The sequence below is a fragment of the Phoxinus phoxinus genome (genome assembly GCF_949152265.1).
Source record: "Phoxinus phoxinus genome assembly, chromosome: 24".
Lineage (NCBI taxonomy): Eukaryota > Metazoa > Chordata > Actinopteri > Cypriniformes > Leuciscidae > Phoxinus > Phoxinus phoxinus.
The window spans coordinates 8908065-8925818 of record NC_136899.1 but is presented as its reverse complement, the minus strand read 5'-3'; the positions used below and the strand labels follow the sequence as shown (position 1 = coordinate 8925818).

Genomic DNA, 17754 nt, shown 5'->3' with positions numbered 1-17754 from the left:
TTCTGTGTATATCTCCAGCACATACCCCCTTCAGTCCTTCTCTTTTTCCCCGCCTATTTTTCTTCTCTCTTATAGATTCCTTTATACAAGATCAGCCTTAAATGCCTCTGAGACATTGGTTATGGTGGGGGAGGTGACTTTCACCATGGTCAGAGGGTGAAAATATTATGAACCATCTGATATTTTCAAACGCTTTGCAGATTTAATACCACAGTATCCCAAAAATATGGTCTCACCAAAACCTCTAAGAGGCGCACATTAAAGTCATGGCTATCAGCAGATATGAATATGGCTGCTTGGTCTTTAGCATAGTGCCCTTGGAAGTCTTGTTATGGTTCTTGGGGCATCAGAAATATTGTAAGTCTCTATCTATGCGTTGTCAAAGCAATAGCTTGTTACTGTTTCCGCTCTACTGCTGCTGTAATGTTGCAGACCAGAAGAGCCCCCCTCTGTGATTATCTGCAACTGTGCAGCAGTGTGGTTCATCTGGCCTTCCTCGCTCTCATTGAGCTGCAGCAAACCTGCTTAGGGCTTTTACCATGAAAACGATACACATACTGTAGCACTAATGGCTCAACCTCAAAGTCATCTACTGTTTTTACCATCAAACAAAAGCCTTGTGGGTTCATACTTGTTTATGCTAAAGTACACCCATAAAGTACTTAAAAGCCACCTCTGGCTTAATTAAGTATGGGAACTGGAAGCCCAGCTGCACAAAGGCTAACTCTCATATCTCAGGCCTCCCTCTGTCACCCCCTTGGGGGTGTTTTGTTTTTTTCTCTCTTGTACATCCTCCAGCCTGCCTCTCTTTTTAGGGCATGTGGTCAGACAGTGGTAATCTGATCAACCACACGTGTGCTGTCCCCCATCTCCACGCACTCAATTTCTTCACTGTTTTCTGCAGCATCCTTTCTCTCAAGACGATTTTTCTTGGAGGGAGGAAGGAAGGTGAGCAGGACGGGGACAATGGCCAAACAGTGGAAGGCTGTGATGATGGCGGTGAGAAAGAGGCACCTGAAGAGTGTGCGGGTAAGGTTCGAGGGCACGGCCGCAAGAGGGAGCAGAGCTGCCCCATAACACAAGTAGCTTTGAAGGGCAGGAACTCCATGTCGCTCCAGAGCCAGTTTCACCCAGCGTGTTCGAGTGGATTCCCGACCTAGAGCAAATGCAGATACTAGCGGAGCGCTGGAGTCCACAGCATAGTTCACCCCGTAGATCAGACACAGCACTGAGACGCAATCCAACTCTACCCGCCACAGAGTCATGAAACCCACCAGCCCGAACTCAACAGAGGCTACCGTCACAGTCAACCAGGCGTTCACCAGTGGGTCAGCTGCCAAGAAGGTGGAAAAGAAAAGCAGAAAGAGAGCAGCGATGCAAGAGTTCTTCAGCGGTGCTCCAACCGATGAGGCATAGCGGTCCAAATACACAAAGGATGGATTGAAGATGATGAACTTCACCCTGGAGGTCAGCGACAACTTCCTCAGTGTGTCCAGTAGGATTGACATCTCTTCTCGTTTGTTTTCTGTCGTCTTGGCCACGAGAAACATACGTGAGGCCACCACATCAAATTCCCCATCCGCACGTTTGGCAAAGATGATATCATCTGAGAAATGCACATAGCAGGGTTGGCTTAGAAAGCCAGACCGCAGGTGCTCTGTGAAGTTGCTGCGTGACAGGCTAGTGGTGATGTTCAGCCCGTGAAGGTAGTTTAGGTAACTCTCAAACCAGGAGATGCGTTCAAAACCTTTGGTGTACTCTAGTAGATCCTCTTGCACGCTAGTGTTCCAGTACTCAATGGACTCATAGATGTAGAAGCCAATCACGGGGCTATAACTGCTGAAATATCGCTGTTGGGCACGGGTGTATGCTATAGTGCTTGTTTCTGTGGCAACCACATTACTAAGATCAGACCCTTCACTGACCTGAAGGTAGCCCATGAGGGCAAAGGAAACATAGACCAAGTAGAAAAGAACCACAAATGGTTTGACATAGGTGTTGGTGATCCAGTCACAGTAGTACCGTTTCATAAAGGCTATCAGCAGGTGACTCTCGTAAGCACGCAGGGGTCCTGCATCTGTGGCCTCCTCGTTGTAATGTGTGTACATGAGGAAGCGGTACCATGCCGGCTTTTGCTGCAGCAACTCAGGCTTCGGTACGCGCCTGCAGAATAGACTGTGACGGTAGTTGTTTTCCAGGTAGCCAGCAAACACCAGGTTGGAGCCATAGAAGGTGAGGATGTAGAGGTAGTTGAAGAGAACTGAGATACAGGCGTTCTGACAGAAGAGACGCACGGCCTCAATGTTTGTGAACGGACTTGCCCCAATGCCGAAGGTTACCACGTGCAAAGCCGTGCTAGCTGTGAAGGGCAGCATACAGTCTGAGAATACAGCAGCAACCCGCTCCTTCACATGCTGGTCCTCGCGTGTCCGTCGCCAAGACGACAGCATCTCAAATGTGCCAAACAAGCCATGACCTGGAAGAGATGAAGAGAGAAAATATGTCTGTCAGCGATTTATAAACCTTAAATATAAAACGTGAAGTGGAATGGTCTAAGCGACGCTTGGAATGATTTTGGCAGGCAGCTCTTTCAAGTGACATAAATGGCTGCTGGGAAAAGAGGAGACGTAAATAATTGAACAAAACGGTGACAAGACAGCCACTCTGCAGCTGTATCGCAACAATGGATATCTAAGAAAAAACAGATGCTCTCTTTCTTCTGTTCTGGCACTGCTGTCAAAAGGTGTTTAGCACACATGTGTAGCATTTGCACATTCATCAATGAAATCAAATTCTAATCAAATCAAATTCAACTCAATCTAATATATAGGCTTTTCAGCCAATGGAAAAACACCATTTCTAATTTATTGCTCACCATCATCACCACCAGTGCAATTTACAGGAAAATCCATCAAAATAAAGAAAGGATCAGAGGGAAACTGAAAGCAGAGGGAAGGAAGCCTCTTGGCCATCCCCACCTTTATTTACAGAGTATGATCTAACTATAGCCCACTCTGTCCTCCTCCATCTTCACAGCTGATGAATTTGTAGCTAAATTAATCTCAGTCACACTCCCACATGATAGCCACATGCCATGCAAAATTGATCTGACGAAAGGAGAAAGCCTTACGGATGTGAGGAAGGCTGACAGCCACTGTAGCCTTGGGACTTCATAGAAGCACAGAAGCCCAAGACATTAGACAAACTGGGTCAGCCTACTTTTAGAAATTGACATAAAGGAACCCAGGGTCCTACGATTGAACATAAAATCTGCATCATGATGAAGCTAACATTCTTATACTACAACATATATTTACACGTTTAACTCAAGCATTCACATGTTTTGTTTTTTTTTGCTTCTGTGTTTTTAGCTTTCTACATCACTCGCTCGTGCAGTCAGAGTGAGCAGATGGCTCTCACCTACAGTTTTGCCACGGCATCAGTGACTCATCATTCATGACGGAGGTTCCCTCGGTCAGATATTACCAGTACTGCCTCTCACAAAGCCCTGGGATGTGTGCCTGGCACAAAATCTAGCAGCCACAGACAGTGCTGACTTGAGGTCGTAGCCTTCACGATTGGACTCTAGTGTACTGATTTCCGGCAGAGCTAAAGATCTCAACTTAAATGAATACGTACGTGTAGATGGTTGCTAAACTACACAATCAAGATCTGTCAGTAAGAGTAAACTAAGTGAAAGAGAGAATGAATTCCTATTCTCATGCTGGTTTCTCCTGTTTTCTCACACTTTTGCCTTCGATCTCCCTCTCTCTCTTTCAGTCGTTTTCCTCCATACTAAAAGAACCAACAATTTCATTAACACTCGTCTCAAAATAAAATAAAAAATACCAATGTGATACACAGACTGATTCTCAATATGCAAGTCCTTTATCTCCTGAACATCTTCGCTCATCTCCCCCTTTTCCTCTTAATAAACATGACAATCTTAGCAATTATGGCCTATGATATCTCCTCCTTCCATCTTTCCATTATCATCAGAGGACTGTCAGATGATTCCAGTTGACAGCTAATATCCTTGTAATGGAATTTGTTTTAAATAAAAGGCCGGTGGCTTACAGAGATAAAGACTATTGTTTTGTCAGACATCCGTTATGATGTAATTATAACATATATCCCTGCTTTTCTTTAAACCCTATTCAATCCAGTAAGAGCAGCCTGGAATGACATTTATATGCAGCGACACTGGGCGGCTCTAGCAAGTTCTGTTTTTACACTAAGAAAGTGCTCTGCAGGAGAGCACTGCAAGGAGAGGCTGTCACTCCCAGGCTGCAATTGGAAACCAGCGGGGCGAATTCTGAGATTGCTGACGTGGATTGACACAATTGCCAAGGTTAGGATTGAACTGTTGGAGTGTTATAAGAAGGACACAGATGTCAGTCCTCTTGAGATAGAAATGCATTATTAATTTTCTGGAGTGGGTGGCACAGGGTCAATCCAAACGCATAGTCTCGTCTCAGCCTTCGTCTTTTTTTCCAAGCCTTCGTTTTTCTTTTCCATTTTTTTCTTTTAATTTCTCTGTCTTTAGCCCCAGCCTGTTATTTTCTCAACAGAAGCCTCCTCCCACATGTGGCACTAATTGCTGTGTAAGAGATGGCCAACAAGAGCAAGCGAGATGGATGTGATCTATCAGGATGCATGTATACGTGTTGGTAATTATCGCAAAATATCTGCTTTGTGAATTGTGAATCTGTTCCACAAGCACACAGTTGATTCACCCAGAATGGCTCATGGATAGAAGACAAAATAAGGGGTTGGAATTCCTCTAAAGGCTGTCTGTTGGGCTCTATTAGGAATTCCTTTGATGTGGAGCGTTTCATTTTTAATGATACACCTCGACAAAAGTGCAGTGCAGAGCTTTGCGGTCAGTCAGAAGGTGTACTCGTTTAACCTGACAGTCGCAGTATGTAAATGGAAGATCAAAAGAATGGAACGAACATGCGAACCGCAAAGACGACTAGCGACTAAAGAGAACAGAGCACACATCACTGGGATGATAAATATACCATTACAAAATATTGGAGGATGCTTTAAATTGATGAACATTAAAGACTTTTACACTGTTACAAAAACAATCTACAGTATTTCAAATACACGCTGTTCTTTTGAACGTTCTATTTATCAAGGAATCCTGTAAAAAAACAAGTTTCCTCAGAAATATTAAACAGCATAACTGTGTTCAATATTAGTAATAAGAAGAAACGTTTCTAATTAGGATGTTTTCTGACGGAGTACTGGAGTAATGGCTACAGAAAATTCAGCTTTGCAATCACTGGAATAAATTACATTTTAAATGTATAGATAGAAAACGGTTATTTTAAATTGTAATCCAATTCACAATATTGCTGTTTCAATGTTTTCCTGATAAAATAAATGCAGCCTTGGTGAGCGTGAGACTTCTTTTAAATCGTAAAAAATTAGCATAATAGGATGACAGGGATAAATAATATAATCTCACCTAACATGACAAAAGGGATGCCCAGGTATGTTGAATTGTATTTCCCTCCTGTGAGGTTGAAGATGCCCGCAGAGGTGAGTGTAGCAAGGCTGACGGTCACCAGAGCCAGAAGGCCCAGCCAAGGCTTTGTACGCACACAGTCTCGCATTGAGCAGCACAGCATGGCCAGTGTGAGACACGCGGCCAGGCTAAACAGCAGCGGCCGCTCTGATACACGACTGGTCCTTTGGAAGTCCCTCTGAAGAGAAGAGGAGGTAAAGGGGTTTAGACTAAGCTCCGGATGAGCCTCTCCAAAGTTCTCCAGCTCCCTGCAGAACAGCAGCTCCCAGCTGGCCGCCACCACTTCGTTCAGTGGGCTGGCCGCTTGCAGGTAGTACGTGAGTTGAAGGGCTCGTGCAGAACGCACCCCGTCTCTCCCTCCACCTGCCAGGACTCCGCCCAGTTGGTGCCCAATGTAGGCCTCCCGCCCATCTTTGAGTTTGGTGATGGGATACCGCAGAGGGGCTACTGAATGGTTGGATGCACGTGCCGATCTCATCTCTTCCAGAACCCGCAGGATGTCGTCCACGATGCAGCTCTTGCTATCATCCAGCAGGCAGAGGTGGGCAAAAGTGTAGTTGAATCCCAGCATAGGAACCTGGATCTGAGTGATTGTGTTGTGTAGCTTGAGGTGGAAAAAGAGAAGGATAAAATGTTTTACTAATACAGACAGGTAATAGATAAAAGTTTTTTTTAAGAAGTCTAGGCTCAACAAGGCAGAATTTATTTGATCAAATGTTAAATGTAATTCATTACTGTGATGAAAAAGCTGAATTTTCAGCATTATGCCAGTCTTCAGTGTCACATAGTCCCTCAAAATCTTTATAATATGCTGATTTGGTGCTCAAGAAACATTTATTATTATCAACGTTGAAAACAGTTGTGCTGCTTAATATTTCTGTGGAAACCGTGATGCCTTTTTGATGAATAGAAAGTTCAAAAGAACAACATTTATTTGAAATAGATTTTTTTTTGTAACAAGGTAAAAGTCTTTACTGTCATTGATCAAATGAATGTGTCCTTGCTGAATAAAAGTATTCTTTTCATAATTTCTTTTAACAAAAAGTTTTGAACGGCAGTGTATGTTCATGCACACATTAGGAATTAATTAAAAATAAAACCTTTAATACTCAAGAGTAAACTTTAAGTATTTGATTATGTCACATTTCATCGCATTCAGTTGCTACTATCTTGTTGCCAGGCAACAAGAAAGCATGTTGCTGCAGGAAGAGTGTGCCAACAAGACAAACAGAACATAAAAGGAAAACTTTTTAGACTTTCTTCAACAGGAATCCATGTGAGAAGCGGATTTATTGTCCTCTGAGGTCAGTGTCTCTGCGTTGTTAATGTCAGACTGATTAGACTGTGTCAGACTCAGATCACTGGGGGAGGCTACCTCCTCCAATCCTCCTCGAGCAGCAAAGAAATGTCAGACACACACCGATCAGGCCTCTAATTGCTCAAGCTTGATAATTAACCCTCAGTTGGAGACTAAAGCATGACATTGCATGCCCGCAGTCTTTATGCATATCAACAGACAGAAAAAAACGATATATTGCACAGAATATAATCACCTCAAATGCTTTGAACCATGATTTTTCCTTCTTTCAGAATCAGATCAGATCTTGACATACACAATTGTCACATTATTTTAAATTGTGGATCAGCAGAGGAGAGCTCACCAAAGGTGGTCTGTGATACAGTGAACAAGGTAATACTGAAACCTGTTGTGTGTGCAGGGAGAATATAAAGAAGGTTTTCTTTCTGGAAAATGCAATGCTGTGTGAATTTAAAAAAGTTCTTAAGATATGGTTGCTGCTCACGGCTCAGGCTTAGTTCAATTAGCTTAAGAAAATTGAAATTAATGTTTTGAGTTAGAAAGGATGAGCCTAAATGCACAAGAAGTGAGTACTTTGCATTAAATAAGAAAGAGTCTAGCAAAATGTCACTTTATGTTAAGCCACAATTTCAAAATTTCACAAAAAGAGGTCAAGTGCTCATTTGGTTTTTGCCTGAAGTTAAGATCTCTTGCCAGTACAGTATAAGCAGAAGTTGCTAGCATCATGTTTCATGTTGGTTGTTTCTGGGGGAGTGAATTTGAAATCTGAATTTGGAAGCTGTGCAGGCAGAGTAGGCCACAAAATAAAACTCTGACTGGCAGATAGCATGAAATATTTCTAATATTAAAAATATAGAGAGATCTGGAGAGCTGAGACAACTTTTATTTGAAATAAAGTTAATATGATAGCACCCGTTCCACAGAGATAAAATTACAGATTTGTTCAATTTTGAAAGGCAGACTTTTGTCAGTTCTCCCACTGATTCCTGAACATTGCGACAAAAAAAAAAGGACTCATCAAAATAAGTCTAGCTATTTTCAGCTATTTCAGTATTAAGTAATTTTTATATAATTTAAGTTAAAATGACTTAAACATCCAAGTTGATTGTAGCCTACTTAAAAATGTAAGGCAGAAACTTTTTTTTTTTTTGTTGTTGTTAAGTGTATCCACTTGATTTCCTTTACAAGTTTTACCTCTGAAAAATGTTGTTGGACGTGCCAAAAACTAGCCAAATAAACAAAATGTCGATTCATTGAGTCGGACAACACTGTAGTCGTTCAAACGTGTAAAACAAAGCAAATTGCTCTAGTGAAATGTTGCTCATGCTCACCATTAGGACTGTGTTGACGTGGTGGGGGTCCAACACGCTCCCCCTGCGCGAAGTCACGATGACCCGGCCATATCTCCCGGGTGTTTGCAAGTCCGAGTACAGCGTGTGTTTGGACCGGTTCACGGGGAACAAACTATCCACCAAGTTCCCCTCGATCTTCGCCAGGCTGTGTTTGGGGGCTAACAGGTACTCCACGTTTTCCTCTATGCGGTATCTGCTGAAGCTCGCGCCCAGCAGGATAGAGATCAGCACGGGCGCAGAGGCGAAAAACACCGGGTGATTGGCGACAAAGTGGCCCAGTTTGTGGAATGATGTCCTAAGCCCTTCGTGCAACACTTGTCGCAACATCCTAGAATGCAGCAACAGCGCAAGGGCGATGAACCAGCATCAGCATCAGAGATCCGGAGCATCAGTGTTCAACCCACGCAGCTGGATCACTGAAATGATGAAGCGTTGCGTTGAATATCATCAGGTCCTGCTGGGTCAGAGACATCTTGTTAGTACTGCTTTGTTATTTACTTCAAAAAGAGAATTCAGAATCAAAATGCATTCGAAACTCTACATCGTAGAGGAATGTGGCAACATCAGTGTGCGAATTAGCCTAATCAGTGACTTTCAAAGCTGACGACTTTTCTTTATTCTGTCAGTTCATTTTGGGGCGCAGTCGGCTGAGGTTCGTCTCACGCAACCCAAATGGTCTTTAGCGCCGCCAGTACAGTAGCTCAATTATAGCTTACCTCAAAGACATAAAAAAAAAAAAAAACGAGTACAACTACAACGAAACGATAAATAATGGGACTATTATGATTTACCATCCCACAGCGATCGAGTAGGCCTAGTGAAATATACATAACGTAAGTTTAAGACCCCTCAACCCATTTGTTTTGACGTCCTTTGGGGTATGGGGTCAACATCCAACCTCCATCCCCACCCCATAATTCGCACTCATGGGCAGCAGTGGTCACTTTCTAAGGGAGTGACAGGTTATATTCATAGACAAGTGGAGAGAAAAAAAAAACCTTAAACCAGCCTGACGAGCTGAAAAGTGGCCAAAACCTGGCTGGTTTAATTGTTTTGTTTTTTCGACAGGGAAAGAAATATGGTTCTGAATTATTACCAGTCACGTCTTGCAGTTTCATGCCATCTGAGAGACCCAATTTCCATAACTGCGTCGTTGATCCGAGTGCCAGAGGTGATATGCTCAATTCTCGTAGACTAATAGAAACGAATCACTTTTCTCTTTGAATATGTCCACAGCGTCTTGGAAAGGATGAATCCAGTACGGTACCTATAACAGTGAACTGGTCATTCAGCCTACTTACAAACAGTTTCAAATGCGCAAATACAGTTTTGTATATTCCATTATCTATGAGGTGCGTGTCATTGATCCATATTAATCCCGTACCGCGCCCAGCACGACCGCTATCCGCTGTTACCAGTCTGAAAACACGAATCTCCACCACCGACCCGCGGCGCAGAATGCGTGCGAGCTCCGCGCAGATCCAGCTCGGCCACTTGTGTGCATTTCCTTACCGACTTAAGACATTCGTTACTGCGCTGAACACAAGACAGGTCCGCACAAAAAAATAGGCTATTCACGAACGAACGAGATGCGGCACTTAAATGCTCAGTTACGGAGCTGATTCAGAAGTTCCAGTTTCCCGAAGAGCCGGCCGGTAAATGCCGCCGGTGCCCCCACCCCCATTACACCTAATCACGGGAAGCTGTTTGTGGAAAGGAAAGCTTTTCTGATTGGTCTGTTAACGTTATACCATACAACACGCATAGAGATAACGATTATTTGACGGAATTGTATTTTGTGTGACAGCCTGTTATAGAAACTGTTTGCAATTACCCTACTATGGGCTACTGATTTACACGTACAATTATTGTCTCAGTGCGCACATAGCATACTTCAACTGATCATCTGGTGAGCGCTTTACACTCTAAAAATAAAGGTTCTAAAAGAGGCCTTTCACAGCATGCAACAGAAGAACCATTTTGGCTTCCCCAAAGAATTTTTCAGTGAAGTTCTTAAAAGTGCAAAGTGCAATTTAGAAAAGCTAAAATAATAATTTGTGCAATACAAAGGTTCCGTTTATTTTTAAAGGTGTGTGAAAGACATTACACATCTTTATACGGTACCATGCAAAAACAGTTTGCCATAATGAGGTAAACACATTTAGCATTTGCCCTCTATACTTTTAGTCAACACCCAGAAAAGTATTACAGATGCAACAGACTTTGTACCAATATTTGCCTACAGAGAAGGAAAAAAAGTGCTCATAAATGAAAGCCAGTCATAGGCTTGATTCAGCACCATGGACAGAGACGATTACAGTACCAGTATTTACCAGTTGGGTCTTTTTGGATCTAGAATTGAAGATGAAATTGAGGCCCATTACCGGTACGTCAATACACTTGAGAGTTTACCATAATCTTTTACTTCTGACGTGCTATTGATATTATTCCCACAATTACCCATGTTCTCCCTGAAGTTTTGGCCATTTTTACAGATTGTAGTTTTATATATCCAGAGGAAGTTCAATCACGGCCAGGGTTAAACTGTCCCAGCTCTCTCTGAATTCCTCAGACAGACAGACAGTCTCTGGCCAACAGATCATTTAATAACAGTGGATCAGACTGCTGAAGTGCAGGGGCACGGCTCTGGATTTACCCATGCATGTCTAATCAAGTACTGAGCCCGTGATTCAGCATGGCTCACCTGGACCACTCCAGTGCCTTTTGCTCTCCTCTGAGAGTTATTTGATATCACATATCCATATTACACGTCCAAAAGGTTTTTTTGGAACAATGCCATAGAAGAACCATTTTGGTTCCCCCAAAGAACCTTCCAGTGAAACCTTTCATTTTTTTCTTAGAGTGAAGAACATTTGAAAAATCTAAAAAACCTTTTACCACTATAAAGAACCTTTTGTGCAATGGAATGTTTTCATAGATGTTGGAACCATCGATGCCAAAATAGAACCTTTGTAGCACAACTATATGTTGTATGTGGTCTATTTTAATCCACAGTGAGGTTGTTCAAATATGTTTTTATCTTCCTGCATAACCTTTGACCATGCTGTAGACACAAAAGCAGGGCTTGTAATGATCATCACTGTTTTATATGGTTATTGCCATGGTAACGATGCCTCCTGTAGCCCATGCTTTGCCATAACGTTCCAGCAAACTGACAAAGAGTGGTTTCCATGGTTACAGCTTTAGGGCACCGTTGTGACTTCACAGCTGAAAGTGCTGGTTGTGTTTAATGTCTGTAATACCTGTCTGAGTAAATGTTTGGACTCATATTGTATTATTGCTTCTACAGTATATTGTGCTGGCATTATATGGCACTAGCAACATCAAAGTAATGGGTTTGATTCCTAGGAAAAACAGATAATGTGTAGCTTTCAAGTTGCTTTGGATAAAAGATTCTGCCAAATGCATAAATGTAAATCTATAAATGTTCCTGTAAATGTAAATTGACTAACACAAAAAAAGCTGAGTTTATTTTAGGAGGCAAGAGAAGAACTGAAGTTTGTTACCATAGAAGGTAGAGAAGGTACAGTTTTCAGACAGAGGTGGGAGTTTGGTCTCCTGCAGTATAACTTTACAATAGGTTCTGGAAAGAGTCAAAGATCAGAGCTCAAATCTCACTTGAGCTGTACGATGTTCAGAGAAAACCTGAACTGAGTAAAGCTCTGTTTGCTTGCTGTGCAGTGGAGTCTGGGGAAAAGTTGAAGTGAGAGGAAGGAGGAGACCTGGATTGAGAGAAGAGGAGAAATAGAGACAGAGTTAGTGGGAAAGAGAGTAAGAGTGATGGAAGGGAGAGGGAGAAGGAGAGAGGTGCAGAGAAAGGAAGGGAGGAGAGAAAATGTGAGCTGAATGTCAATGATGTAATTTTCCTTCCCGTAATCTTTATCCTCGTTTTACCTCAAACTTTTTTGAATAATTTTCTTAATCAGAAATGTTTTCTTAGATTATACAACATATTTTATCAAACATTTGATCTTTTTGTCAGATAATCTCTTTGATTCTATGTTTAAGCTTGTTTTAAATTGTTTCCCTCTTTTTAAGCATAAACTTAACCAAATGTTGTTAATACAAACAAACATAAACAATCATTAAGATTTAATCCCTGAAAACAAGTCTTAAAGGGATAGTTCACCCAAAAAATTAAAACTCTGACATTTACTTACCTTCATATCATTTCAAACCTGTATGACTTTCTCTCTTCTGTTAAACACAAAATACAATATTTTAAAGAATATTGGTGACTAAACAGTTACAGGTTCGGAACAAAATGAGGGTGAGTAAATGATGACAGAATTTAAATTTTTTGGGGAACTATCCCTTTAAGGACCTTACATTGTGACTTTGTAGTTTATTTTGAGCATTTTCTTTCCCCGAACAGCTTTCATTGATCTGCCAGGATCTCTGTTCCCATAAACCATAAGTGTTGCTAGACCCTAGTGAAAACAGGAGTTGCAGTAAGCTATTTGTGTTTTTTTTCAGTGATTTTCCCCTTACTATAGTCACTAAATCTGTATGGTTTTGATATACTGTCCCTCTACTGACACATATTTCATTCAGCCACAGCGGATCCTGTTTAAGTAGGGGGCTGAATGTAATTAATAAACAATCTCTCCACTAATACATCTCTCCATCTGTCTGTCCTTATGACGATTTCATGCCAAGACGACCAACACAAATGAGAGATTAAGGGTTATGTGGGTTTACAGTGTGGGCACTTCATGTCTGATGGCTGTAGCCTTTAAAATCAGCTATATGTCTCTCTGTTTTTCTCTGAAGGTGAACAAGTCAAGATAACTAACCAACAATAGAAGGGAAAATCTGCTTAGAGACAGAACAGGAAAGGATGCACACAATGAGAGAGAAATTACCTTTCCGACAATTTGAATCCTGAAGCTTATTGGTTCATTGCATCCTGCTGACTCAAACTGGGCACAATTGCATGGTAATCCCCACCACATGCTCACAGGAAACGCTAAACATATTTACAACAAATGAGTCAATTCAGGAATAAACACACAAACACACACTGACATGTTCCTATAAACCAGTTAACCAGTCATCTCCCGTCATTTTTTAAAAAGTAAAGACGGGAAAAAATTGGTTTTATAATCTGGCATAATACTGTGAAAATGTTGTATTAAATTAAATTAGCATTTTCACAACAATATTTATGAATTTTTATGCTTCTGTCTTCAGGTTAACTGGTTGAAATGAACAATGAGTGCACTCTGTACCCACTCAAAGTAATAGTACATTCAGCACATCTTCTCTTTCTTTACTCTGTCATTTCATTTCTGTCCATTGCTTTTCATCTCCCTTAACAATAATCCTTACAAAATAGGCAGAAGACTTATATTCCCAATAGTTGTTTTCCTGGCTTTGCAGTTTAAAGCAAACAACAACAGAGGAGCAGTTTGAAAAGGTGCAGTAAACGTTGTTTATAACAACAGCCCCACTTTCATTGGCCAGGCATGTAGATTGAGGCGAGAGAGAGAGAGAGAGAGAGAGAGAGAGAGAGAGAGAGAGAGAGAGAGAGAGAGAGAGAGAGAGAGAGAGAGAGAGAGAGAGAGAGAGAGAGAGAGAGAGAGAGAGAGAGAGAGAGACGCGAGAGAGAGAGAGAGAGAGAGAGAGAAGAGAGAGAGAGAGAGAGAGAGAGAGAGAGAGAGAGAGAGAGAGAGATTGAGACATCTGTGCAAGCAGCACTGGGAACACTGAACCAATGAGCCAAGGAGTGTTTTTAACTTCTCTGGGCTTCTCTCTTTTCTTAATTACTGTTTATAAGAAGATAGCTTAAAAAATTGGCCAAAATATGTGGACACCTGAACACCACATCCATATGCGCTATATACACTACTTCCACATTTAATGTCAAAACCATGGCCATTAATAGGGATTTTGTCATCTCTTTGCTTTGGAGTTCCAATTAATCCCAAACTCGTTAATTAGAAGCGGCTCTTTGGTGCAAGGAATGAATGATAAAACATAGACAGTCAATGAGAATCCATCCTGCTTTAAGTCATGTTTAAACCAAGGACAATAACTAGTCCAATTAAGATATAGTTCTTAAAACGTTCTAAATATAAAAGAATAGCAGAGTCCACACCACAACTATAACGGCAACGACAAACTATATATCGTTGGATCACTGTCAGAACAAGTTTTTTTTCCAGCTGATGAACAATAAAAACAGTGACAGCCAATCAGAATCCATCCAAGAGCAGAATTTAAAGCGGCAGATGACAAAACTGCAGTGCGTGCTTATAATAAACAGAACAATATTATGCATAGGTGAAGACGCTAATATTAATTTAATCCTAATTTAACTAAGGCCTAATCCTGGCTTAATCTAAGCCCTGTCTGTGAAACCAGGCCTGAATGTGTCAGGAAGGTTAACAAAATGATGCATAAATGTGTAATATTGATACATTATGGCTGCTCTTGGCTAAACAGGTTGTGTTAGATGCTCTGAACAACAACACACACATAACTATGTGTAAAACAGCTGAATTCGTCCAACACAGTTTTATGTAATATACACGTAATTTGTGTAATTTTTCGATACATTTTTTAAGAGTGTATAAGAAAAAGACTCCCGTTCTAAGCAATTTACCTTCCTTGTAGCAAGACGTCTTACCACTCAGCATAACGTGCAAATTGCCCTAAGCTAATTTGGTGGAGGAATTATAAACGTTATAATTCGAATGAGTCGCTCTCCAGCTCATTGAGAAAGTTGATGTTCTTGTTTAATGTGTCACATTTGTAAAAGAACGAGCAGAGAGCATGAAAAGGTAATCCACTGTCCCAGGAGGGGTCGGAAATCAGGGTCCATTAAGAGAAGCCAATTAATGATTAATTAGTTAATAAGCAAGATAACAGGCAGTGCATGATTGTATGGGATATTGCAGATTATGAACCATTTCGTTTATTGCATATGGATGGAGACAGTGTGTGCAGCCATTCAGGTTGAGCTACAATAAGACAGATCGAAATAAACCATTCATCACTGTAATTCAGTTTCTATCCAGAGCCTTTAAGTCAGGATAATAATTCACTTTCTTATTGTCCTATGATTAATTCATGTTTGTTTAGAAGAGAGCATACCCAAAGGGACTGTCTGAGTGAGTCGATGAACATGAGCATTAAAGAGGGAAAGTGAGAGGATAGATGGACGAAAAGATGGATGGTTGCGTGGAAAAGCTCTAGGGCTTTTCTGAGAGGAGACATTGCTGTTACTTGATCCCAAATCCAGCCAGAAGCACACACGAAGGGGTAATTCACACAAAAAATGTCAATTTTCTCACTCTTATGTTGCCTCAAACCCATATGCTGCTGTTTGTTCTGTGGAACACAGGAGTAGACATTTAGATGCGACAAAAAGGACAGGAACACATTAAAGCACTAGAAGTATTATAAAAGTATCATGTACTGTGTTTCAAGCCTTCTGAAGCCATATGATAACATTATGTAATAGAAATACAGAAATGTAAGTCCTTTTTTACTGATAATCTTGGTCTTCCTGGTCACAAAATTATGACATAATTAACAAACCCTTTAATTCTCAACCAATGGACTTTTATCTTATGCATACTGGCATAAACATTGGAGAATGTGCTAGTGGGTGTCAGTCATGAGTAAGTCTAGTATTTACTGTTCTTATTGGCTGAAAGTTTAATAAGTAAATGATTCAACTATGTTGTTTCATCACACCCACCTATACACACATGCACAAAGCGAATTATAAACTATTTGAATCATACTTTTATACATAATGTGTCTGTCGCTTCTGCATTAGTCACCATTACTTCAAACTGTCATTTTTTTTAATGGAGAAAAACTACAACTGAAGCAGAGAGAAAGAGAGATAGAGAGAGCTATTCTTGCACAATGACTCAGCACATCCAGTCGTACACACATACACAGTGACACAATATACTGCACTTGTACCTTACAATTTCTCTGTCTGTCTTTGTATGTTTGTGTCTGTCTCTTGGAAAGGTTTGGGTGTCAGCGTTAGGTGAGAATTGCTCTAAAAGCATTTTTAGGGCTCATACTCGGCAGATTATTATCTCTCTATCAGTTGGTGCCGTTACTAAGAAATAGTCACATCGTGAGATATATATAGTCACAGTCGCAATATACTGTATAAAGATGCAATTGTTAGATATAAAGTCATAATCACAAGTAATAAAGTTGCAATTACAGAAAAAAGGACAGCAAATAACGTCACACTATGAGATATAAAGTAAAAATTGTTGCAATTAAGAAAAATGCAAGAAATACATTGAGAAATATAGGCACAATTACGAGAAAGAAATTGCAAGATATAGGTCCATTGTGAGATAGAAATATAGCCTAATGTTGCATTACAATATATAAAATTAACTGAGAAATATGAAGTCTCAGAAATAAAAAAATATCGAAAGAATAAAAATATCTTTTTATTATTTTTTAATCTGAGGCTTCCATACAAATTGCTTTGCTAATAATATCACTAGTGGAGTCAAATTTGTCGTGTGTGTGTGTTCATTTTGTTAAATTGGTTATCTAAACTGATCTCATTCACTGTTGCATTAGTATTTTTTTTAAGATGAAGCACTGGCTTTTCTGGCTCAGCTAAGTGTATAAATCTCTATAACTGACATAATCCAGATAATGTAAGTCATTAGTATTTCTCAGCATGAAAATAACTGTGGTTTGGGGAGTCTGGCACACTGCAGAACTGCTACATATGAAAGAAAGGCAAAGAGAGAGAGATGTTTTTCTGTTGTGCTTCTTCTTTCAAGTGGGTGGGCACACGCTCAGCCCCATCGCCCACCGCCTGCCACGTTATTTCACACCATTCGCACACACTGCCAAGGCTGAGGTCACCAGGCTTTTCATTTTGAAATTCCTGTGCGTCGTCACACCAGTGGATGTCTTTGTGGGTCTGTGTGTAGGTGTTTGATTCTATGGAACGGTGTGACTCATACGCTTTCATAGAAGCTTCTACTTGCCTCATAGCTCAGCTCTGCCTTCAAAGCACATGATAATCAAGATCTCAAGGCTTTCTGGCTGTGACAATTCTCAAAAAGCACAGACAAAGACAAAGAACAACAACAAAAACAAATGGAACGTGGTTATGGGTGTTGAGTTTGATGAATTTTAATGGATCTTAAAGCTAGTTGGGAAGGTTGTGATCGGCAGATAAGAGGCGAACTGGGAGAAAGTGAATTGCTGAGGTTTGAAATTTAACCTTTAACACCTTTTCTTCTTCTGATGGAAGAGGACTGTAACAGCAACAATTGTTACAGAAGATCTGTCTGTCTGTATTTAATATCATACTTTTTTCTCTAGACAACAATCAGAGGATTGAGATTTGATTGAGCAATGAGAGAAATTGAGAAAAAATGAAGATGCTTCTATATTTAGATTAGCCAAGATATCAAAGTCAACAATGTCACTGTTATTTCTCCAAAGCAATTTGAAAATTATGGAAGCTTGTTTCCGCCACTGAATCAAAAATCAAAAAGGTAATTGCAACTTTTTATCTC

At 40.6% G+C, this 17754-nt stretch overlaps 1 protein-coding gene across 1 annotated transcript; it reads right to left on the bottom strand.

The window, feature by feature from the left end:
• Positions 1-824: 824 nt before the first annotated feature.
• On the bottom strand, positions 825-8533 carry ptchd1 (patched domain containing 1; the record flags this gene model as incomplete). The annotated part of the gene is made up of 3 exons (XM_079602499.1): positions 825-2476; positions 5477-6140; positions 8186-8533. 3 exons carry the CDS (start codon positions 8531-8533, stop codon positions 825-827), a joined length of 2664 nt encoding a protein of 887 aa, XP_079458625.1.
• Positions 8534-17754: the final 9221 nt, after the last annotated feature.